Source organism: Colossoma macropomum, unplaced genomic scaffold (assembly GCF_904425465.1).
Source record: "Colossoma macropomum unplaced genomic scaffold, Colossoma_macropomum, whole genome shotgun sequence".
Taxonomy (NCBI): domain Eukaryota; kingdom Metazoa; phylum Chordata; class Actinopteri; order Characiformes; family Serrasalmidae; genus Colossoma; species Colossoma macropomum.
In genome coordinates this window covers 8,961,887-8,988,011 of record NW_023494797.1, presented here as the reverse complement: position 1 = coordinate 8,988,011, position 26,125 = coordinate 8,961,887, and the positions used below count along the sequence as shown (strand labels likewise).

The following is a 26,125-nucleotide window of genomic DNA, read 5'->3' as shown; positions in this document are numbered from 1 at the left end:
GAGAGCCTTTAAATCTGTTGCCAGAGGAGTTACAATAAGTGTGCGTGCCCCTTTTTAAACAGTAACATCAAAATCGTTTTAAGTGGAGCCTTGCCACTTCCTATCTCTCCCATTATATCAAAAACATGACTACAAAATGTCAGAGGGCACCCACGACGGAGTCCTCAAAGAATGGGGGTAAATGGTGCTAAATGGCTAAAAACAAAAAAGTTAAAATAGTGTCTAACTACTTGTCCAGGACCTTTCTTTAATTTAGTGAAGCAGAAGGATGAAATTTACTAAAATTACATGTATATTTCCTTTTTTTACAGCATATGGGTTTTGGGCAGTAGGACACTAGCATTACTGCTATTAAGTGCGGATTGGTTGGTGAGCTGATCAGCTGATTGGCAGACTGAAGCAGTTTGTTCTCATTGACCTCATAAACATACACGAGGCACTATAACTGAAGTTTAAAAGTGCTAAAAGAGTAATGATAAAGTGCCACTGGTGTGTGGCTTAGATTCCTATTCATGTGCTTCATGTTCAAAAAGGTAGTTTGTGACACAAAAAAGCTAAAAATCTCAGTTTTTTTTATTTGTTAGATCACATTTTTTATATATCAGAATGAACACAATATCAGCAGTGAGAAATTATATGATTAATAGAGAAGAGTAGATTAAATGGCAGAAATAGACATTTTTTGTGCCAACATTAAGGGGTTAATAAATATTTTTTTTCTGTATTTGATTGAGTAGGCCTGTGATCAGTCAGAGCAGGCCCAGGCTGTGGCTACGCACCTGACATATGCGTGCCTGTGACTGAAAATACACGTATTGTGTTTTCTCACCACAGGAGAGTCTTCTCTGTAATATTTTCAGGTTTACAGTTCAGTAGTAATGGACCAGGTGTGTTTATGTGCCATGCCAGTCTGGGTCACAGCACACACAGTTGCACACACATGCTCAACACACACACACACACACACACACACACGGAGCCTAACATACCTCACCACCTTGTGTGTTTTCACTGATAAAGTACACCAACATCCAGCTCAATCTGTTTAAACATCCCTCTCCTCACTGATTCCACATACCCGTCATTTCTTTCATCCTTGCCAAAAATATCCACGTTTACTGAGCAAGTAGCAAATATTCTGCCAATGTTTACTTGATGTCTCAAGATCCTCTCCATTTCCTTGTTTTTCAAATATCTTTCAAATATTTAAAGGGACAGTTTGACAACAAGTCAGATTTCCACAATTTTCCATATTTACCAAATGGATTTAATGAACAACAAGTATTGGAAACTTTATTTAGAAACCCAATTATCATTCCTATTATGTGCTTTCCTCAAACTGTGTTGAGTTAACTAATCTTAAATAGATTTGCTTGCATAGTTTCTGACTCTCTATGACTTTAATATCATACAGCACTGTGCAAATATCTGAGATCACCCTTCATTTATTTAATTTCCAGTCAAAACAGTAGTTTTTAGGAAATATTTCTGAGGGGATTCAATATTTGTGATTATTACAATTTAGGTTGCTGTTTTGAGAACTGGCCAGGGACAACAGATGAAAATTAGCCTATAGGGCTAACTCTGGCTTATTTACAGTATATATATATATATATATATATATATATATACATATTTTCTTTTCTGTTGGGTACTGACCACTGTCGCTGTCAAATAAATGAATAAATAAAAAAAAATGATATAAGACAATTGTCTAACATTAGAAAAATGAACGTCAAAGGGAAAACTGAACTATACAGCCTAACAACTGCGCAAGACCAGGTAGATGATAAAGACTATCACTATCAGATAAACAGTACTCACAGCTTTCATCTGTGAGAAAATCAAACTCCACTTTTGCCTCAGATCAAAACAAATTCCACAGGTGTTTCTGTCCATCCTTCTGTGGGAAGACAACTCAACACCATGAGTCTGAAAGGATGTGCAGCTGTCAAGAAGCTGTTACTGAGAAAAGAAATAGACTGATAGATTGAATAGATTGTATCATTGAATGTGCTTGTCATTACTTAGATTGTAAAAAGCAGAAAATGTGTGGAAACATATCCCTGCAGATTTCTTTGAAAATCTGAAAGCCAGGCTCCCAAAAGAGAATGAAAGCTGTAATCAAGATAAAGGGTGGACACAATGAATACTGAAAAATCTGATATTATGTTTGGTTGTTGAGATTTTGATTAAATATTTGATTAATAATTAAATGAAGCCTGGTCTCTGACTTTTGCACAGTACTGTACTATTCATTTTCCCAACTTTTAAAGTAATCATATTTGTGCTTACTTTTAGGTTACTGGTGGGAGCTCCATTAGAAACAAATGGGCAGCACCAAACGGGTGATGTGTATAAGTGTCCTTTAAGCAGGAGAGCTGCTGGCCCCAGCTGCACCAAGCTCAATTTAGGTACTCCACTTCACATTCCAGAGGATTATCCCTACACATTTATTTGAGTAAATACACTTTAAAAGGGATCATAACTCTTTACTGTGCCAGTGTAATTACTTCTCAACACTTCCCTTAATCATTTGGATAAGGCTTAGAGTCGTGGTGTGGGTAAAGCGTTACCAGGCAGCTCTCGGTGTGAAAAGCTGCAGGAGAGAACATCATAATGATTCATTCTTTCCTCATACCTCTCTTTACATACATTTTCACATCTGTGCTCTTGCATGTGTCACACATCTGCATGGCATTCCACAGTGGATGTAGTGGTATGTCTAAATAGCTTGCAGAGGCCATATCTGCAAGCTATTTACACCAGATTAGATGGTATTACTAGATAACATTGTTGTTTATTTATAGTTGGGTAAGGAAGCCTTTGAAAATTACACATGAACCATATTTAATGTGGCCAGTGCTATTCTTACAAGTTTGTTTTGTTCATTTCTTGTTCTCCTTAAGGAAAGATATCTTTGACAAATGTGTCTGAACGTAAAGATAAAATGAGGCTGGGGATGACGCTTACCTCCAACCCTAAAGACAACAGCTTTGTGGTGAGTTTCTAATGGTTTCATTTCATATTCGGCTCTGGTCACTTGCTACCTTGATTTGAAGTAAATGGACAATCCAAATTAACAAAATGAAATCTATCAATTGTAACCAGTGTTGGGGTAGTTACTGAAAAGTAGGAATCCATTACAAATTGCTAATTACTTCTCTCTTACTGTTATGGGATTACATATTTCATTGGAATAATATTTCCTAGGAAAATAAATCTCACTAGTAACTTTTTTACTTCTGTGTTACTCTCTAAAACCCATTCACATCTGTATTAGCCGGAAAGTACAAAAGACAACACAATAGTTCTTTCAGTACTGTATTTGGAATGAAATGGCCAATCATAAAAACATAATTTAAGAGACCTATCAGTATCCCTAATCTAACTCTAACCAAAACAAAGCCCATTACAAATAAGAAGGGCTTTTTAGAAATAGTTCCAAAATTTATGCCATGAAATAAAATCTTTAAGGATTTTCTTCAGTGTGGGGGTCTTTATCCATCAGTTTCATAGCACCATGATTACATGGCTAGATAGCTTGTTGCCGAGTTTACAGGACTTCCCGCGCCAATGCTGCCTGCTCATATTCACAATCAGAGTCACGCAGTCAGCTGACGCAGGTAACATGTGCGCAAGTTACATACAAGAACAGTCACAGATAATCTATATAGAGGAAATGTATGTTTTAAATGCAATACGCGTAATCAGTTTTTCTGTCAAAGATTTATGAGTAACACAAGTACGTTTTATCAAATCAATAACGGTAATGTGATTACAAGAATGTAAATTGTAAGGTGATACACTACTTTGTTACAGAAAAAAGGATTGCATTACTGAACTGCATTACTTTGTACTCAACACTGATTGTAACTGAGGAGCATCAAAGACCTCTACACTTATACTGAGTGTAAATACACTCAATCCACTCATCCATAGATATGATATTGTGTTATTATAGCTGTGTCATTTGCTTAAGCAGTATAGACTGTAGTGTCGGTACAGTGGAAGTCGGTGAATTTAACTGTAGTTCTCCTACTTTCAGGCGTGTGGTCCTCTGTGGTCGTACGAATGTGGCAGCTCCTACTACAGTACAGGAATCTGCTCCAGAGTCAACGCCAGCTTTAAATTCTCTCGCACCATTGCTCCAGCTTTCCAAAGTAAGCACAGCACACCTGTGTACTCTGCTTGAGACTTGATTTAGCTAGGAATATTCTGGGTTGTGACGTTTCTGTGGTATTTCCAGCTACTCCTTTGCCCATGACCACTATTTTACATTAAATTTGAACATAAAATTATCTGGAAATGACAAGTTCAATAGAATTCAGAATCAATCTCCTTATTATGCTCCTGAAATGTTTGAAAGTAAGAAAGATGAAGCATCTTCATACACTAATATTTGTGAAAGATTGTCACACTTCAGCTGCAGTACTCAAACCAATATATTTTAACTTCAAAAAATTTCTTTCAGGATGTGAGACCTATATGGACATTGTGATAGTTCTGGATGGCTCTAATTCCATTTACCCATGGTATGAAGTTCAAGACTTTCTCATCAATATCCTGCAGAAGTTCTACATTGGGCCAGGACAGATACAGGTATGGGTTAAAAATTCACATAACCTTGTAATGATAATGGTTTTAATAATGATGTAAAATATTGAGAGGTATATTGGGTTTACATAATGAAATCTATCATCTGAATGCTTTTGCTGGGCTTAAGTCAAGAATGTCACCAAAATCTGTCACGTGACCTACTTTTCAAACAAATAAGCATGTCATAAAGTTTATTTTGTCATTTGTCTGGTTTGTGTATATGTTTGTAATTAGGTTGGTGTGGTCCAGTATGGAGAGAAGGTGGTGACTGAGTTCCAGCTGAATGATTTTCGTTCAGTGGAGGATGTGGTGAAGGCTGCCAGAAAGATAGAACAGAGGGGAGGAGAGGAGACCAACACTGCACTGGGCATCAATGTGGCACGGTACACACACACACACACACACACACACACACACACACACACACACACAAACACATACAGCTCAGTGCAAAGCCAGTGTACAGAGAGTCTTTCACCAATGTGCTATAAAGCAATAATAAAATATGATTAGGTACAGTAGTGGACGCATGAAAGTACAATACTTGAAACAATCTCTGGATTTCTGCTAAAATATAGCCATCCTATCTTATATACACTCACTGAGCACTTTGTTAGGAACATCTTCTTGTATCTACATTTATTGTCCATTTTATCAGCTCCATTTACCATACAGGTGCACTTTGTAGTTCTACAATTACAGACTTTAGTCCATCTGTTTCTCTGCCTACTGTGTTATCCCCTTTTCACCCTGTTCTTCAATGATCAGGACCCCTACAGGACCACCACAGAGCAGGTATTATTTGGGTGATGGATCATTCTCAGCATTGCAGTGACACTGACATGGTGGTGGCATGTTAGTGTGTTTTGCTCAGGAATGAGTGGATCAGACACAGCAGTGCTGCTGAAATCAAAACCATTGTTTGATCCGTTATTCCTAGCAGTAAAAGTTTGTTTCGTTTAAATTTCATAAGTACCAAATGAACAAATGCTAGCAAATCTGTGGGTTCTTACCTTGAAAGCTTTGCTGCTATCTATCATAATCCAAAGCATGTGGTCTTAATAACATGACAAGAGTCTCAGAGATCAGTATACACAATTATTCTGACAGTTGGAAAAAAACATGAGTGTTACCTTTCAAATGAGGCCAAGATCATGACTGTAGCCTGAAGTATGTGGGAACAGCACTCCTTTAACTTCGAGTATGCCATTTCAGGCAAAAGTGGAGTGGCAGTTAACAGGTTAAGTACTGTTATCTGGTGGTGACAGTTTAGTTGGTCTCCCAAGTCTTGTACGGTTGTTAGGGGTCCCATTTGTTTTATATTTTTCTAATGATTTTTTGAACTCCAGTTTTTAAAATGTAAAATTTGTGAATATCTCCTGAAAAATGAAAATTGTACTTAAAGCAACATGTAACAATTTTACCTTAAAATAACAAATCATTTGATACACTGACTTATAATAGGGAGAATGATGTCTCTGTCATTGCCACTCCAAGCCCAGAACACCTGCTATAGTGCTATGTAACTTTGGAGGAGTGGACATGAAACCTCTTGTGAGAACTGCATAACGCTTAACAGTTCTTCAGCTATAAGACAAAGGCAGCTCAGTATTCCATCATAGCAGAGGCTGCAAAGAGACAGAGAAAGACATTGTAGGAGAAAGTGAGGAAGAGAAAAAGAGAGAGAGAGGGAGGGAGAGCAGGCAAGAGAACGAACAAGAGTAAATCTCAGATTGGCTTTTACTCTTTGGCGAGAGCTGAAAGAGATAAAAGGATACAAGACAATGAAAGGAAAACAATGAAAATCCAACAGCAGAGTGTACATCCCTGCCAGAGTTATTTATGAAAGATCGTGACGTAGACTGTGACTTTATCTGTGACACCCTGTCTCACAGATTTTTGTAGTTTTTCCAGATCCCAGAAGTCATCTAACCTTATTCCTGTTTTAGGCTAGCATGCAAAGTAGTAAATTCATCTCACACCTAAAAAAATTGGTTAGTCTTTGTCAATCTCATGCCAAATAAGCCTTGAAAGTGGAATAAAATCCTGTAGAATTACTCTACCTTGTAATTCAACATGTTTCTTTCTCTTCTGCTGTTGTTCTCAGGTTTTGTGCCAAATTCCGACTCCCTGGCAGAATCTGACTGCCCTTTGCATGCACATGCGTCATGCAGGCATGTGGACGCTACCCATTACATAATTCCTGTTATTTCCACATAGAAACAACTGAGTTTGCAAGTGTAATCAGTAGCGTCCATATACCTGCATGACGCAAATGGATGCAAAGGGGAGTCGGATTTTGTAGCCTTCATTTGGTCAACAAATGTACGTGTACATGAGGGGGCTCACAGCGTGTAAAACACACAGTGATGTGGAACTGAAGTACATTTGCAACTGTAAGGGGAGCCCAAGAGCAAAAAATACCAATTCTCACATAATGCTGCTTTGCTGGCTGTTTTGAGTGGAAATTATGTTAATAGATGGTGGCTTTTCTGACTTTTGTACAGTATTGTACATAGAAAAAGTGCATATGTAAAATGTTTAAAGGGTCTGTAACTGTAACATCAGCAATTTTGTTTAGAGATTATATGGCTAGAGGCTTATTATGTAACAACTACATGGAAAACAATAGAAACTATCAACAATAGAGTCATTCTTACATTACATGAGTGAGTAATAGAAGTCTGGACCCACCGACAGGTCTTGGCCACTTAAGGGGTTAAAATACGGTGCAGAATTTTAGATTTAGAATCACCTCAAGCAATATTTGACGAAAAAATGTCATGTGTTTCGCCAGATCTCAGGCTTTTAAACAGGGTGGGAGGAGAGGAGCAAAGAAGGTCATGATCGTGATAACAGACGGGGAGTCACACGATAGCCAGGACCTACAGCAAGTTATTGACGACAGTGAGAAGGATGGCATCATTCGATATGCCATTGCTGTGAGTCCGTTCTGTGTTTCTCTCTTCTTTTTCATGCTTGCATACTTCTTGTTCTTGTGCTTTAGTGAATAGCTGGGATAAAAAGTATGTGCACTGTTCCAGTACAAATACAGAAGGGGTGCTTATAATGTCAGTGAAATAAAACTTCTACATGCATGGTTCGCTGAACCACAAAAGAATTGCCTCAGTGAGATACAAATAAGCCCAAGCAGTTTTGTGGTAGTTAGGTATTGCCAGCTCCAAAAATGAATGCTGTTTTAATAGTCATCCTGACCTAGAGAAGCCACAGTCCTCGCTCTCCCTCTCCATTAATATCCCCTCTAAGAGCTTGGACCGTAGGTGTAAATGACCTGTTCCAAAGTGACAGGGCTAGAATGCCCAGCACTGGTCTGGTACTGATCAAAAACTCGGCCTCTTGCCGGGATAATGAGGTGGACAATTAGAGTAGAGGCAGAGCAACATGGGCAGGGAACCTTTTGAGGTCACATTTAGTTGCTGACACCAGCGGAATTTGTGACACTGAGAGCTGGATGTCTGAGCCTCTTTTAAAGGGAACTAGGTTGGAGTAGCATTGGCCCTAAGGAGAAATGAGTCATGGTGAATGGAAGTGTGCTCCAGACTGGTTAATAGCTAGCAGTGGCAGGATGCTGTCTGACAATCTGGACCCTATCTGGTCTTTCTCCAGGTTCTGGGCTACTACAATCGTCGAGGAATCAACCCAGAAGCTTTTCTTAATGAGATCAAGTACATCGCCAGCGACCCTGATGACAAACATTTCTTCAATGTGACTGACGAAGCTGCCTTGAAAGACATTGTGGATGCTCTGGGAGAGAGAATCTTCAGTTTGGAAGGTAGTGGGTTTTCCCACAAAGGCCAGCAAGGCACCACACTCTGCATTGCCTCATGTCCCATAATACGTTGAAAAACCTCAGCCTATAAAACATTTACAACATCTCGGCATTGTACTGCACTGTAAATCTACTTGGAGCGAGTCTTAAGCACTCTCTCCTTACTCTGAAAAATGCTCAGCGTCATAACTCTTTCTAAGACGCTCTAAGACTCAGCTGAAATGCAGTGTGGTGAGTTCTAAGCCAGTGGAGGACCCCTTCACCTCCCTCTGTGCTCACTCTGGCTCTGTTTTTCTGTAGGAACCAGCAAAAATGGGACTGCATTTGGTCTCCAGATGTCCCAGGCCGGTTTCTCCACACATGTAGTTCAGGTAAGCATGGTTGTTTGTCCGTCTGTCTTTGGTGTCTTACACATTGATGGTTTTCTGTGTCTATTTTGCCTCCGTGCTCTAACTAGGCTCCCCAAATTCAGCCTCAGTACACCATGGATCTTGAGATCATCATGATATATGGCTCCCTCCAGTCTCTGTCCCTGCTAATGCAGACGGGATTTTTTTTCCGATCCCCATTCCAAAAAGACGTGAATGAAAGGCCCTGCTTTCACCTCCCAAGGGAGGAATGCTGTGGTGAGTGGTAAAGAGGAAGTGTTCCTCAAGTGAGAGAGAGGAAAAGTACATCTCTCTTTTCCCCTATGCATTTTTCTCCTGGGTCTGCAGCTGATATCAGCATGAGAGTTATTGGCTCACGGGTTGACACAGCTGGCTTGTCCTGCAACGCAGTCTCGTAAGCTCCACGCTCCTAACTGTACCTGCGAGTCTGGACAACCATCAGCAGCAATTCGTCCAAAAAACATTCCAGACTGTACCTGAAGGTCCTACATCTTTCCAAGCCTCGTTCTGGGCTGGTGCGCTACTTATCTTCATCAGTATCCAGGCCACACCGTCTGCTGATGCAACTGCTCCAATTTTCCAATCCATCGGCACAAATGGGGCCCAACCTGCCACGGGAATTATAAATGTACAATATTTTGCTTTTGTGGGAAAAAAAATAAATAGGAAAACTGCAGCTGGTGGCTGGGATGGCTGGAAATCCCATCCGTCAGACTACCGAATGCCTGGGATAGCACTTGCTCAACACGAAGCAACCTGAGTGTTGAGAAGAAGGATAACTTATTGGAAAGAATATTTGAGCTTTAGAAGAAAACTGTCCCCCAAATGCACAGATGGTTTTCACTTAAGCTGCGCTCTGCCAGCTTAAACTGTGGCTTAAGCCAGACATATTCAGATGTTCCACTGTGTTATGTGGTCTATGAGTCGTCACATTTGCTTTGCTTATTTATTTTATTCAGCCATTAGTAATCATAAGGGAAGGTGATCTGGGTGAGGTTTAAATCATCTCAGTAACGTGATGTGAGACTGAAGACTGACGTTTCTAAAATTTATTTATGTTTAAAACCAACAAAGAAAGAATAAAATATTTTTAAGCAGGCAAAAAGTCTTACTGTTAGATAGTGGGTTTACATAGTTCTACTTATGTAATAGCATATCTAGACACATATCAAAGCTTTTTAAATGCATACAATACTGTGCAGAAAGTCAGAGACCACCCTTCATTTATTTAATTTACAGCCAAAACAGCTGTTAGGTACAAGTTAATTTTTCAGGAGAAATTCATAAAGACATTAGATATACAACTATCCACTTGCATAAGGAAGGAGAAAGTCAAAGATAAACAAATGAAAAAATAGGAGTTTTTATTAAAAAAAATATTTTTTAAATGGGACTCCTAACAACCGTGCAAGAGCTGGTAGACCACCAAAACTGTCATCACCAGATAAATAGTACTTAAAGCTTTCATCTTTAAGAAATAAGACCAATTCCAGCTCCACAGGTGTTTCTGTCCATCCTTCCACTGTGAGAAGACAACTAAATGCTATGAGTCTGGAAGGATGTGTGGTGGTGTTCTCAGAGCAATTCACTGGCCACTCCAGAGTCCAGACCTCATCCTCACTGGGTTTGGGAAGATACTTTGATTTTAAGAGGTAGAAAATGCAACCAACTTCTAAGACTGAACTTTGGAAGTGTGGAAGAATATCCCTGCAGATTTCTTAAACAACTGAAAACAGATATCTTGATAAGAAATGAAGCTGTAATAAAGACAAAGGGTAAAAACATTACATGCTGAAAAAAATGAAACATATTCAATTGTTGAGCCTTCTGTGTATTTATTCTGTCAAATGTTTTTACAGTATTGTTTTGGTCCATTTGTTTTGGTAATTTCAGAAGACTAGGTTCTGGTTTTGTTTTGTACACACCTCTAATCTCTGAACACATTTGTTCTGTTAGAAGATCTCATCCAAGGTTCAGTTGAGATGCTAGAAGATAAGATCTCAGTTTAGCTCCAGTGTACATAGCTGAACATCCATTGCAGTGTAGTGCACACTCATATTGCTTTATAATAAATGATTTTGAATTCCCTTTTTCCCTTTTGCAAAGAAAAGGGGCTTCTTTTTTGTACATCTCATTGACACCTGGGTTTGAGCACATGAGAATCCAGAGGAAAAATGATTGCTTATGGCATTGGTTGTATTAAGGGGCCTACGCAACGTTTGTTGGCATTTAATCCAGTGGTAATAACTGTGTTTGTTTAAGCACCGCAGTCAATCTAGTGTAATGAGTCTAAGGTCACAGGTCACTGACCATGACTTAGCCTGTATTGAGGGGGGGTTTCACAGACTATATGTATTCATAAAAACAGTCACTGGTGTTTAAATAGATGTCAACATGAGCCACACAGTTCATTTAGGACATGGTGACTGGTCCGGCCCCGGTCATTATTTAGAGTTTGAGTATTTCTCCTCCATGAAACGAAAGAAGATTTAAATGCTCACTAAAAATCTTGGTTGTTTTGAGTTTCCACAGTTTCCATGGCAATAGTCTTCAACACATATACACAGTCTTACCAAGAAATATGTACTGCATGAAGTGGTAGACTTACTGAATCACTGCAATATTGATTTAGAAACGGTTCCAATGGGTTACAAGGTATTTGTGGTGTTTTGCTATCCACAAACCACTGGAAAATGTGCAGTGACCATTTAGCTATTTCACATTTGCTGTTTCACATAAACCTGATCGTACTGCAGAGCAGCACAAAAATTGTAAAATATGTTTGTGAAGATCAAGCAAGAATGGTTTTCCTCTCTTCCCGAGGCTCATTTCTCATTTCACAAGCATGGCCTTGAATCTATTGGTTTAAAGTCCAGTACAGTGATCCATGCAGTTGTGCTTGCCTTCATTTTACAGAGAGTGAATATGTGAATGTGCATTTGGGAAGCCAGCACTTCACCTTAATTAGTCTGTAAATAAATCACTAATGAATGATTCATTTGACTAATTTGGGCCTCATCAGCTATAACTCCTAATAAACTTTAATCACTGTAATTAGTGCGACTCAGATGGTCTCATAACTCATTACAATTAGTTTAATGACAGCAGAACTAACAATTCCAATGCACAATGGATGCTTTGGCTCTCTCAAAAAAGTGCAAAAACACATGGTGCAAAGCCATGATTGCGAACAAAAGCTGATGTCGTATGTCTGATGGTCTTCCTTGCAGGATGGGATTCTGGTGGGGGCAGTGGGGGCGTATGATTGGAACGGAGCTGTACTGAAGGAGACCCGGCATGGTAAGGTGGTTCCACCCAAGTCCTCCTATGCCCAGGAGTTCCCAGAGGAGCTGAAGAACCATGGAGCTTACTTAGGTAAGCACTGCTCAGTTCTTCAACCTTGCTGTCTCAGCCATATACAGACACATCGGAGATCAAGAAATAACTATTTTGATAAGGGTTTAGGCTGGATTTAGTCTTTCTTTCTTTCTCTCTGTTTAAAATTTGTATCTGTTTAGTGCATCTTAAGGTTTTGAAAATTAATGTTTAAGCACTCATTAGAATTATAGCCTACTTGTCTTCCTGTCCTAGAAACACTGCAAGTTTATCAAGTGCATCTCAGTCACCCCTTCTGTAATAAATTCCATTCTTTGGATCCCAAATGAATCAGAGCTGTGTGTGAAATTAGGAGACATTAAAAGAGGAGAAATTGAGTCTAGCTACACAAATTAAGATAACAGCAGGCTAACAAGGAGTAATAAACAATAAAACTAAATTAAACAGCTGCCGTTAGCTGGCTATTTAACACAGCTTACTACAGAAATGTTAGCATTGAGAAACTCGTGTTGTCATGGCTCAGGATGCTGGCAAAATGAAAAACTACCAATCTTGATCTGGGGTTGGGGGAGGGGGCTCCTTTTTAACTGCCTTATAGACCGTGTTCTGTTTTATTTCCCTGTGAACCCGATCGTTTTAAAGTATGTTGGTTGATGTGATCACATGATGTGTTTTTGCTGTTTATATTGACTGGGAGATTGAGTTTCAGATGAGTTACAAGATGCTTTACATCATGCAACTCAAGTGCAATTTAGTTTCACATAGGTTTCAGGCAGTTATTAGGAGTTGTTACTATCGTTTCACTATACGATTGAAATTTAATTAAATAATTACAGAATAAGTTACACTTATTATGTAATTTATTTCCCTTTTATTGAATTGAAGTTCTGCATCAAAACATGTGTTGGTTTTAATGACAACAAATGACAAAATATGCCCAAAAATGTTTTTGTTCTTTCTATATTACAAAACTGTCTACACAACAATAAATGCAATACTTTCAAACTCTTCTTCTACTAGTTCTTCTTCTTCTGAGCATAAATGTGTCTATTGAAAGTTTAGAATATGTACTTTTTTGATAATTTCTCCATTTGTTTAATAATCTATAGTGAGGTTTTCTTTTTACGAGTGGGTTTCTCTTACACGTGTCTACATTTTTCTATCCCTTTCATCACCTCTCTTCGCTCTGTCTCTTTCTGTCCACTGTATTGCACATTCTCTCTTCCACTCTCTCTTTTTCACTCTCCAGTCGTCTCTGTCTCTCGGTTTAAAAGACCATGTGGTGGGTGTGTGGAGGCTCTGTGGTTTAATGCCTACCACTGCTGCAGTTCTGTCTATAAACTCCCTTACTGCCCGCTTAGAAACTCATTTTTCTACCTTGCTTCGAGTCCTTCTCCCTTTCACTCTTTCTTTCTCTATTTGGCACTAAAGGCCAGCACATTCACTCGTTAGCTGAAGCGTAAAAGGCCCCATCGTTGCCTTATAACTAGAGCTGACTGCCAGGTTCAGGATGATGAGCAAATGATTACAGAGCTCTAATTGGAGCTCTGTCTCAGCCACATTAGCACAGAGCACTGCAGGGACTTTGGGCTACTTTGCACAGGCATTGTGGTTTCCGGCTCAGTTGTTAGCATCTCTTTTGCAGTAATAACTGTTCAACAAGTGATAAACTGCAGCGTTTGATGTCATTCATATGATTCATACATCTATTATAATTTTAAACATGGCGTTAAACCTTAGATGCAATTACGTTTTAAGCTCAGGCTGACTGCCAAGAAAAAAGAGGTCTATTGGTAATTATCGTATATCGGATTAAGCTCTTAAATACTCTTAAATACTACTCTAATCTTTAATAACAACTACAGTATTGTATGTAAGCTGGCAAAACAAAAGAGAATAAAGGGTTTACTGGAAATGATGGCATGTTGGTTTATATGAATAGTTTTTTTTTCTTCATTAATGATGGCTGTAGGTTACACTGTGACATCGGTGGTGTCTGCGCGGAGTGGTCAGCTGTATGTGGCCGGAGCTCCTCGTTTTAACCACACAGGCAAAGTCATCATTTTTACCCTGCAGAACACAGGAGAACTCAACATACTGCACTCGCTGAAAGGACAGCAGGTACCCACATCACAGCTCTATGACGTATTGCAGTCTGGTTGGTACTGTTTACACACACACATACACACACACACACACACACACACACACTCGCATATACACACACATGTCAGACTCAACATCTCTCACACACCACACTCTCTCTCACGCACTGTCAGTCCTCACAGTTGCACCACATTACCATTTAGCATTTATTTTGTTACCTAAACAAAGAATTTGAGAAATATTGGGTTTAAAATGTTTATTTTAGATAGTCCAACAAAATTGGCCCTGGTAGTAGAAATACATAAAATATTTAAAATTAGAAAAACCTAAATATCAAAGCTTTGCAATTTCATTTAAATCTAGTTTAAAATTATTTGTGGCTAATCTAAAATTTTGAGAATTTGAAATTTAAATAGTAAGTTAACAATTCACTGCTGTCGGGACAAAACCTCATATCTCCATTTTTTTCGTTTTTCGGTTTTTGATATACCCTTTACATTGTGCATAAATTTCATGAAGAATGGACCAAGGGAAATGGCCAAAAATGACTTCGAAAAAAGTCTGGTTCCACTGACACACATTAAAAGTTAAGTATGTTTTTTCCTTCTCCTGAAAAGTTACTATTTTGGAGATACGAGGTTTTGTTCCGACAGCAGTGAATGGTTAAATAAATATATTATCTGATGTTTAATAAACATAAATCAGCTATATTACTTTTTTATTTAAAGTTATGCTTTACACATTTTTACAGTAAATTAAACATTTATGGACACAGTAATATGAGAAACGTCAGGGGACTCTGGAGTGGCGTAACTATCTAAGTGTGCACCTCAACATCAGGAGACTTTGAGTTTGCACCCTAACGATGCCACAGCCATGCATAACTGGGAGCCCAAGAGGAAGAAATGCCTGGTGGGATTTGTGTGATGGAAAGTGAGCAAACAAAATAAAAAACAAATTCTGTTCCTAACTGAGATCTAATAAAACTGAAAAATGGGAGTTAGAAGAACTTTTGACCCCTGGATGTAAGATTCCTTTCCTGTGCTTGTTGCTGCTCTTCTGTATGTGGCTGCATGTGCAGGTCTGGTGTAAGAGCCCACTCTCATTTCTAGGCGTGACCCTAGACTGGGCTGTAACTGCTCATCTGGGATTTGAACCCGGGACCTCTTGCGACCGAAGCGAGAATCATACGCTCGAAAACATGCAGAAAAATGCTGTACTCAAGTTTGTTCCCTTTAGGGGGACCTATTAATATATTTTCACATACAAAATCAACAAGACTTGTAATTTGACCAGGGGTGTTCAAATTTTGCACATGACTGTGATGTTTCTAATGTTTGGGCCCAGACAATAAATCACTTTCAAGGTACGATTTTAAGTCAGCTACCAATTTGTAGTAAAATATTTCTCCATGTCTTACTGTAGAACAGAATGATATCTGCATTTCCTAACCACACATTCACCCAGTTTACCTGACAATTTGTGTGCATAAAAGAACAAACAGGTCTGGTGTAGTTTAGCTTTGTTCGTATCATGTGATAACTGGAGGGATTTGGGCTTTTGAGTGCTTTATTGTCGCCAGAACTTGTGTGTGATGTCCTCTTTTTGCCTTATTGTCTACTGTGCGCGCCTCCACTACAAAAATTCTGTAAAAGACAATAACCCTGTGATGTTCTCTATTTTTAAAACCTGTTAGAAATTTTATAAATATGTAGTGTACACCCGACTTAAGAGTTTATGACGTAGTGTGTTTAAAAGATTTGATAGTATGTGTGACGGGGGGTCATTTATGGGGCAGTGCCCCTCCAACCAGTCATCAATTCCCTCCAAATCAAAGTCAAAGTCAGCTTTATTGTCATTTCTTCTCATCACAGATGTGTTGATAGAGAAATTAAATGTATTTTCTCTAGGATATGGTGCTACATTTAACCTAGAACAGCAGAAGACAACAGTGCAGACAATAAATACAATGAATACAGACAAACTATACAAGTACTACACAATAAACTCTTCTGCACAATGTACAATAACTGTGCAACCATTAAGCACAGGAGAATAGAGAAAACAGACCTCTGGTCTTGCTTCTAAGGTTCTAAGGTGGCAAGTGGTAAAAAGTTTACAACGTGAAACTGCAGATTGTGTGCACCACCACACTGTTGTACTGGGTAGCAGTGGGCTAATGGCTAGACATTTGGTGAATTGCTCTGAATTGGGGTTTATTCTTTTTTGAATGCTGTGAGAGTCACTACAACAGATCCAGTGTAGATTTTTACCTTTACATTTTTCTGATGTGTGGATGTGCCGAACAGTGCAGGGAATACTATGGTGTATAAGAGAGGTTAGTACGTGAGAGAGACTGTGATAGTGTGAGAGAGATGTCAAACCTAAAAACTTGCCGAAAATGCTTCTCAGGCACATACATCCTCTCAAAAACACGAACATGCACACAAATGCATTCGCACACTCATTCACTATCTAAATTGTTTTGGTTGACATAGGTTAACCAAACTTCTTCTGAAGTTCTTCAGAAGTTCATTTTCTTCAGAAGTTCATTTTTCCCAAAGTTTCTTGATATCATGATATTCCCCTTTGGTTTTTCTAGGCCAGACAACTTCAGATCACCACTGAACGCCCCAGTGAGAGGAAATGCTTTTTAACTGTGAACAATGTTTATACTTTCTCAAACACTCTGGTGACACTTAGACCATGTCAGACCACTCAGCACAATTGCAGTAATATCATTCTCTCTTATCCTTTTCCATCTCTGATTTGGGACACAATATGATACAGTCTAGACTCCACACTCCCACATAGTACATGTGCTTCCAATCACAGGGCATAATTCAAAACACAGACAGTTAGACACAAGCATACAAGCACATGCATACACACGTACAAGAATCACTCATGTTTGTTTTTGGCATGTGATTGTTTTCTTACAACGTAGGCTTCTCTGCTTGCCATATGTTAGTTGGCTTTATGTGTTTATTATGTATATGTTATGTGTATATGTCCAAGTCATATCTGATTGTTTAGGTATGCATGTCAGCGTCCACATGAATGTGTTTTTATGCATGTAGGGATTGCAGTTTGTTTTGGGTGCATTCTTGTGAATTGCCTCATTCAAGTGTTGACTCTCTGACTTGGGACAGATTGGCTCCTACTATGGCAGTGAGATTGCTCCAGTAGACATCGATGGAGATGGAGTCACAGATAATTTGCTGGTCGCTGCCCCGATGTTCTTCAGTGGAGGCTGGGAAAGGGGCAAAGTCTATATCTATAAAGTCACAGAACAGGTAAATATTCATGTTTAGCAAAACCTACAATTATATACAGGTAAGTGCACTTGTGCTTTATTTGAATGAATCCAAAAGTTTGGAGACACCTGCTCATGCAGCATTTCTTCTGAAATTTAAGGTTATTAATAGGGAGTTTGTTCCCTTTTTGCTACAGTAACAACATCTGCTCTCTCAAGTAGGTTTTACACTAGATGTTTGAACATTGTTGTGAGGATTTGATTGCATCCAGCCACAAGAGCTCTGGATCACAAAAGCTGCTCCAACTCATCGCAAGGGTATTGGTTGGAGCACTATCATTCCGGAGAACACAGACCTAACCCTAAATAGCTAGTTGCTTCTTAATTTCGATGTATCGCTTCATTTGATTTGTGTTGTTAAATACAACACCTTAAAGCACCTTAAAATATATAAAATAGGAAAGACGTTTGCCCTGACACAATAAAGACTATATTTGCACAGTTAAGCTCATTTTCAGAAAAACCGAGGACTATTTCTGTAAGCATTTAAAGTTAACATTTTAGAATTTCAGCCTTTGTAAGGAACAATTGTGAGTACAGTAGAAAGTGTGTTTGTACTGTAATAGTCTGTAACAAACAACACTGTAGAAAACAACACTAATGTAGGCATCTCATGACCTAAGTTGGCACTAAACATGCTGCATAACAGTTTTAAAGTGGTTTTCCATTATCTCCCTTATTTTTTATTATCCTCTTTCTGAGCACAGAAAGATGTTTGACACCTGCCATCTTATGCCTCCTGCCAGCACCATACCATGTCTTCATTAGACTGCAAGTGCACATTGAACTCAGTGGGACATTCAGTCCTTGAGGGATAATTACCTGCAGCTTGCAATAAGACAGAGCTGCGCTAATAGCTGGAAACGGCTGGACAGTAACTGTGAGAGAATCGTGGTGGATATGAAAGGAACCGCAGGCTGGCTTGCTTCTTTCATCCAGTTAGAGTTTATTTTCTGCGACGTTTCCCCCCAGTAGTTCATAGCAGATTGGCCAAGAGGGAGGAGCAGTCAGCAGGAAACAAGGCAGGATTCAAAGCAGAGATAGCTCATATTTACTGTCTGTGTCAGAAAAGCATCTTTTAATCTTTCAGAAGTGGTGTTGAGCTAAAGGGAGCTGCACACACAGTTACAGAGAAAACACATTTATTTACCATAGATTTAAAGCATCCGTATCCTACATTTTTATTGTATGTTTTCCCTGAAGTTCACTTTAGACATCAGTCGTAATTCATTTTTTACAAGACGGTTTTCCAACTTTTCTTTATACCTCAGAGTTAAGGCTGTGTTGTACCTTGTCTGGTCTGAAATACACAGAGCAAACTGCTAAGTTCGCATTGAAAACTAATAAAAACTTTGCATAAATTACCTCCAGCCACTCCTTTCAAATGTCTGAATCTTTTGAAGGCTTGATGCAATAAACAGCACAATGTTTAATCATTTCCCCAACATCTTTCAGTTTAATAACTCTGCTACAGCCTGTCTGCAGTAACAACACTTCCCTATCACTTTACTGTGAGTAGGGTAGGCATATGTAAATGAGTTCATGGTTGCTACAGCACAACCATGATGCATTCAAAGCCTGTAGAGTAAACAGTATATTTATGTAGCACATCAAATGTTTGTTTTGGAAAAAGCAGTGACAACTGAAAAAGCTCCTTTTCTTAGTGTGAGTCATGAACTGGGTGCTTATTTCAAATGAGAGATGTGTAGGTCATAAGGCCAGTGTACAGCCAATTGACTTTGGGAACATCCCCATTCATTTTTATAATACATAATTGAGAGGGCAAAAGACATGAGGCGCAATAGAAAAAGAAAGAGAGAGACAGAGACAGAGAGAGAGGGAAAGAGATGGTTTGTCTATGTACTATGGCCTCTGTTTAAAACCCAGAGGTTGTTTTTCTCTCACCATCTCCTCTTTCCCTCTCTCACTCTACTCCCTTTTCCTCCTTCTCTCCCTCATCTTCTCCTCTTCTCTCTTCTCCTTCATCCTCTCCTCAGAAAGACTATAAAAAAACAAGTGATCTCATGTGCCTGCAGTCTCAGGGCAGTATATTAAGGGGAGAAGGATGGTATTCCTGAGGAGGAGGAGGGGGGTGTGTGTGGCTAATTGCACTCCCGAATATTTGGCTGACATGTAGAGTCTTTGCTCTGAGGAACTGCACCTTTCCCTCAAAACTTTCCATCCTTATGAGACTAATTGTTTTCAAAGGCATGGCGGATGTCTGTGTACTGACTTCACCTTTCACTGTAGACGCTCGCCGTAGCCAAAGATGCTTAAATGGTAATGCAGATGCATTTTATGTATTTGACCTTGTCAGTCTGGGTATGTTAACAGATGATTTTCTTTATTTAGATATCCTCTGGGAGAAGTGTGCATACAATATTGAGCAGTTTTGAAGCATGGTATAAGATTTCAGCCTATTTTTCACTGGAAATGCTGTGGTCTCTAATTTGAATTCATGGATACATTTTTGTGTTCAGCTTTCATTCGGAATTTGAAGTAAAAGAAATAACAGTGACACAGTTACCCCTTATGCATAAAGATGGTGTCCACATGTCAGCAAATCTTCTGGATTGTATGGCGCTCCCTGAAGAGTGTGAGCGATTTCAGAATATAAGCCTACACTAATTCCATTTCTTGGCGTATTTATTCACAGCCCCGTTTCATTCTGGAGGGGGCACTGGAGCTCACTGAGCTGGGGCAGAATGCCAGGTTTGGCTCGGCCCTGGCCCCGGTGCCTGACCTGAATGGTGACTCCTTTAATGATGTGGTGGTGGGAGCTCCACTGGAGGATGATCATAGAGGAGCCATTTACATCTATAACAGCCAGCGCAACAGAATACTGAGGAAGTATAAACAGGTAACAAAAGAAACTTCTATATTTCTCAAATGCCTTGCATTGCTCTAAATTACTCTATTACACTCAAGAAAAAAATTGTTGCATGAACTTTAACTGCAACACTCATTTTGATTAAACCAACTTAGTAGTGTCAGCACATACAAACTTTGTTATCTCAACATGTAGTTGCAATTGGAGGGGTATTCTGGTCTTAACCAAATGTCAATATGTTATTTGTTGTTTTATGCAGAATTCTGGGGCATTATATTGCACAGCCCTGTGGTTTCTCAACTAATCCTCACTGCTGGCCTAGCTGCTGACCTATAGGTTAAAGAATTTAACCGAACTAGTATTAATGTTACTTTGACCTCAAGAAAACAGTGATTCTATCTTTATTCAGCACATTAATGGACACCACATCATTTTATCTGTTCAGCCACAGAAAGCCAAACTGAGGTAATATCTATAGATGAGCAGGTAGCTTCCTAACGTTAAGCTTGTTGTCCTCACCTGACAAGCCTTTTATCTGATTTCTGTTAGTCTAAGTAATCAATTCTTTTGGAGGAGGAGGGATAATGCTATGGGTTAGCCTAGGCCCTTTAGTTCCAGTGAAGGGAAATCTTAATGAAATCTTCAGCATACCAAGACATTTTGGACAATTACATGCTTCTAACTTTGTGGGAGCAGTTTGGGGAAGGCCCTTTTCTGTTCCAACATGACTGCCCCAGTGCACAAAGCAAGGTCCATAAAGGCATGGCTGGATGAGTTTGGTGTGGAAGGACTTGACTGGCCTGCACAGAGCCTTGACCTCAACCCCATCGAACACCCTGGGGATGGACTAGAACAGAGATTGTGAGCCAGGCCCTCTCGTCCAACATCAGTGTGACCTCACAAATGCTCTTCTGGATGAATGGGCAAAAATTCCCACAGACACTCTCCAAAATCTTGTAGAAAGCTTCCCAGCAGAGTGGAAGCTGTTATAGCTGCAAAGGGGGGACCAACTCCATGTTAATGCCTATGGATTTAGAATGGGAGGTCATGAAAGCTCCTGTGGGTGTGATGTGTAGGTGTCCCAATACTTTTGTCTATATAGTGTATATTAAGCAAGAATGGGAAAACATTTCACTTTAAAAACTAGTGTAATAGTGTTGTTAAAAGAAGAAGTGATGTAACACAGGGGTGAACATGTTCCTGTCCCAACTTTTTTGAAACGTGTTGCTTTGCATTCTGTTTTTGTGTGTGTCCCAACTTTTTTGGAAATGAGGTTGTACATTCTCTCTCTCTCTGTCTGTCTGTCTCTCTCTCTCTCTCTCTCTCTCTCTCTCTCCCTCTCTCTCTCTCTCAGAGGATTGGTGCAGCACAGCTAGCCCCTGGTTTGCAGTACTTTGGCAGGAGCATCCATGGAAAACTAGACATGAACGGTGACGGTCTGGTGGACCTGGCTGTGGGCTCCCTTGGTGCTGCAGTCCTCCTCTGGTGAGTGAATACACAGCAATGTTAAATGGGCATTCTGGCCTAAAACTAGCATTTAATATATTGTTTGCCATGTTATGTAATATTCTATAGCTCAGAATTGTATCCCTCAATATCACTAGTTGGACAGATTTCACATTTCTATATCGGTGTCATGTGTTTGTCCATCAATGTTCTCTCACTAAACACCCAGCATGCATTTCACAAGTACATTATCAACCATTAGAAAATCCTTGTAGTGTCAATCAATCCTGACTACTAGTCTATCCACAGAGTGATATGGACTGATAAATACAACCAAGTTAGCAAAAGTGTACCTTACCTTGGTCGTCAATTATATCCTAATAAAATGGACACTGGAGACATGTTTTTTCATCTTTCAGCCAGAAAAAAGTCAAACTGAGGTAAGAGATGTACCTAGCCAGGTAGCTACCTTGCTAGCTTTAGCAATTAGCTTGTGGTCCTCCCAATCTGTCATTTCTGTCATTTGATTAATCCTTTCTATCCACTGTAGTGATGATTTGAAGACAGTTACTACAATTATAGGTTAGGCTTATAATAAGATATTTGACTTCCAAGTAGTGTCATTAGCCATCTAACTTACTTCTGCAATTGCCAGCTAGCCAAAAAAAAAAAATTCTAAAAGCCTGGCCCCAAAATTCCACTAAGATACATCACAGTCTACTGTAGCACAGCTGTAGGATACAAGTAGGCATGTTTACAACAGATGTAGCAATGGTTAATTTTTTAAAAGTGCCCCTTTAAAGCAGACAGACTGCAACCAATTCATACACAATATTTTACTATGAAGCTGAATAGCTCTGTTCAGTAGAAGTACAATATAATGCTTTGTCCCAACATAAAGTAGACTAAACTGCAGGAACTGAGACCATGACAGTGTTTATTTATGTTGCTCTTTTTGTGTTGCAGGTCTCGCAGTGTGATCCGCATTCATGCCAATGTTCGATTTGAACCCAGCAAGGTCAACATCTTCAATAAGGACTGCCGCCGAGGAGGGAAGGATGTGACATGTATGTCGGCTATAGTGTGTCTGAACGTCACTGCCAGGACTGCCATCAGAGCCTCACAGGAAGTAGGTCAGTCCTTAAAGTTACCTCATCCTGTTAGCCATGGCAAGCTTCCACAAAGACCTTAAAAAAGAGTCGAGTTAGTGATTTCAAATGATCCCCTTAAGTCTTTTGATTACTTATGTCAATTTTTTAATGAATATCTACACTGAAAAAAGTGCACTGACTTTATTTGAGTCAAATACGTGCATCAGTTCCATGAGAATAAAATATGTTACATCAACACAGTTGTTCTCTATGTTTACTCACTTTTGGCAAGAATTGAGTTGACGTAATGTATTTTATAGTCAGTTTACTTTTTGTCAGTGTATCAATAGATTATTTAACTGAAATGAATGTGAGTTTTGTGAGTTGGGACCGAGTACTTGGAATAGGCTTCATACTGTAGATTTCTATGAAATTGGAACTGTTTGCATAGCCTGTTCTATTTTTCAAATGAATGAGAACAGCTTTTTTATTTTGGCCTTAGTGCAAATGGATACAGTAACTGAAACTATTGCCTTCTTACAGCGCCATCTTCACAACTCAGTTCATCTCAGGTTCTTAGGAAGCTCTCTTCACGTTTTATGGCTCAAAGAATAACATAGCAAGATGAACGATTCAACACAAAGCAGGCTTTTGATCATCATTTAATGACTTTGTTGACTCGAGCACTGCCTTGGAAGGGAAAATCTCCAACTGGAGAGCAGACCAGGATGAAATTAGGAATACTTGATCGTAGATTATAAAAGGGGCTTGCTTTTGAAATAGCACTGAATTAAGTCTAAAATAACACTGTATTTAAGTAAGTGCTTTTTCAGTCTTCCACACATTGATAGCCTGCTGGGCTAAATGTTTTCTTGCACATGAAATATCTGGCCTGGATATAAATTGGTGCCGAAACTCTAGCAATGCCTTAAATCCAGACTAGACATCTAGAGTTCCAGTGTAAACTAGCTATTCCAAAGGCTGCAGTTATGAAGATTACATGCTCGAGTAGATTGAAAGTGGTGCTCGCTAATTCTTAGTGCTTTTCTGTCTTGTATCTTTTCGATCTTCCCTTACAAAGATGTGATATACCGAAAATATATATAAACCACTGAAATAATAATGTATGTAAATAGTGAATATACTTAGCTTGAAGTAGTCATTTAAAAGTCAGAGGTGTCAGGTCGTATTTCATGGGAGTTTTTGGACCATGTCACTCACACATCGGCTCAATTTTGTGGTTCCATGGTGTAATGGTTAGCACTCTGGACTCTGAATCTTGCGATCCGAGTTCAAATCTTGGTGGGACCTTCTTTGGGGCAGTCATGGGCTGGAGGTTAGGGAACCAGCCTTGTGACCGGAAGGTTGCTTGTTTGCTTCTTTTGGCTGACAGTGTGTGACTGAAGTGCTCTTGAGCAGGGCACCTAACCCCCAACTGCTCCCCGGGCACCGTGGATAGGGCTGCCCACCACTCTGGGCAAGTGTGCTCACTGTCCCCTAGTGTGTGTGTTCACTAGTGTGCATGTATGTGGGTGTTTTACTGCATGGATGGGTTAAATGCGGAGGTCTAATTCCTCTGTGTGCAAAACACAGTTGGCTAATGGTTCTGAATTCAATTCAGTGAATTCAAAAAAGAAGGTCCTGCTCGATCTTTAGGTCTCAAATGCAAAATCAACTTTTTCCTGATGAAGATATGATGACAATAGTAGATAATTTTCTTACGTCCTCAGAAGACGTGACCTTCAAGTTTTGACTGAGCTCTCTTTGAATACTCTTTCAACATGCTTGTATTCATCAGATTCATCTGCTTGAGGAAGAGGCCCGAAGCAAGATGTTACAAAATGTTCCACACATTGCATGCAATTACACATTTCCACCAGAGATATCACCAAATCCCCAAAACTTACAAAGTGTAGCTTTAAGTTTTGTCTTATCAGTAGTTTTCATGTCACAGTGCCAGAGCCTGTCGTTGCCGTGTCCGGAAGCTGTTGGTTGCTAAGTGGGAGAAATCCAGCAGGACAGAGAGCAAACACATTGCTGCTTATGTATGCCTTATTTTCTCAGGATAGGACTGGTTACCCTGGCAGTCAGAGTATTATGGTCTGTCCAGCCCACCCACAGTCGGACACAAGGCAACTCATCACAAATTTGTTTTAAGAGACATGTAGCACAGATTGGGTTTCTTCTTTCGGCCCTTGAGGCCACATGTGTTTTGGGTTAACTGCTATGACCCCAGAGCATCTCCATAACACAAGTCATAGGTGTCAGACAAGGTAATAGTCACTGAGAGATGACACATTTGCCTTGGAATGGTCAGCCGGGGAGACGAAGTGACAGACTTGGTGGGAAAGTAAATATAGAGGCACATCTTTTTCATGTTCTTCTGCCACTGCCATGCCTGCTGCTAATTCTGTTCAGATGTGCAGGGGGCTTTTGGGGACTTTGTGGCAATCTGTCATCTCGCTGCGGAAAACTATCCTCAAATATGCAGATACTTAAGCTTTAAGGACATTTTTGTTGTTTGCTGTTGGAATAAATCTTCAAGGTTCATCATGTGGCTCACAGTAGATTTAGTGTTTTATCTTGTAGTGTATCTTTTGCTTGCTCTCAGTTTAAGAAACTGGATTCTTATCTTTGTGACTTTATGTTGCTACAGACTTCTTTGTCACTGGCCTCTTCTACAGTTTTACAGGTTCTCTCTTTATCTCTCTTTATCAGCAAGAGAGCAGACAGAGTTGGATGTCTGTAAATAAAGACTGGATTTCATTTTAAAACTTTATTTTGCAACGTTATGATTTTAATGTTTTCAAAAAATAACATCAAGCTATGTTTAACTATTTTATTTAGAATCTTTTAAAGTCTAGATAGAATCTAACCTTTCATAATAGTTTACTTAATTTGTATTAATATGTGGTTGAACGGTTGGTGGTTGGACACCACTTGGCATTTTGGACCATTGGAGGCATGAATGCCAAAATAAATTTTATGATGATGCAGTGAGAATGTATTCACATAAAGGAGGTATTGAAAAATAATGTTATGTTTGTTGTGCAATCATTACATTATTTGATAGAAGAAAATAACAGACCTCGACACAAATGATGCACGTCATGAGCACATTTCTTTATTTAATGCAAAAGTGTTTGAACTGAGCTACTTTTTGGTTTGCAATTGCGAACCTCTTGTTTTGTAGCATGAATAGTGACTGTGTAGTGCAGGAGG

The 26,125-nt window shown here is 39.3% G+C and overlaps 1 protein-coding gene across 1 annotated transcript in view; it reads left to right on the top strand.

Annotated features, from left to right (window-relative positions):
* Positions 1-26,125, top strand: part of itga11a (integrin, alpha 11a) — an 82,566-nt gene that overhangs the window by 31,400 nt on the left and 25,041 nt on the right. Inside the window, exons 3-16 of the mRNA XM_036584217.1 lie at positions 2,302-2,414; positions 2,910-3,001; positions 4,049-4,163; positions 4,475-4,602; positions 4,834-4,982; positions 7,397-7,541; positions 8,227-8,392; positions 8,690-8,760; positions 12,009-12,153; positions 14,087-14,235; positions 17,373-17,516; positions 20,193-20,396; positions 21,721-21,851; positions 22,779-22,945. Coding sequence (XP_036440110.1) covers positions 2,302-2,414; positions 2,910-3,001; positions 4,049-4,163; positions 4,475-4,602; positions 4,834-4,982; positions 7,397-7,541; positions 8,227-8,392; positions 8,690-8,760; positions 12,009-12,153; positions 14,087-14,235; positions 17,373-17,516; positions 20,193-20,396; positions 21,721-21,851; positions 22,779-22,945 — 1,919 coding nt within the window. The remainder of the gene's footprint in view (positions 1-2,301; positions 2,415-2,909; positions 3,002-4,048; positions 4,164-4,474; positions 4,603-4,833; positions 4,983-7,396; positions 7,542-8,226; positions 8,393-8,689; positions 8,761-12,008; positions 12,154-14,086; positions 14,236-17,372; positions 17,517-20,192; positions 20,397-21,720; positions 21,852-22,778; positions 22,946-26,125) is intronic.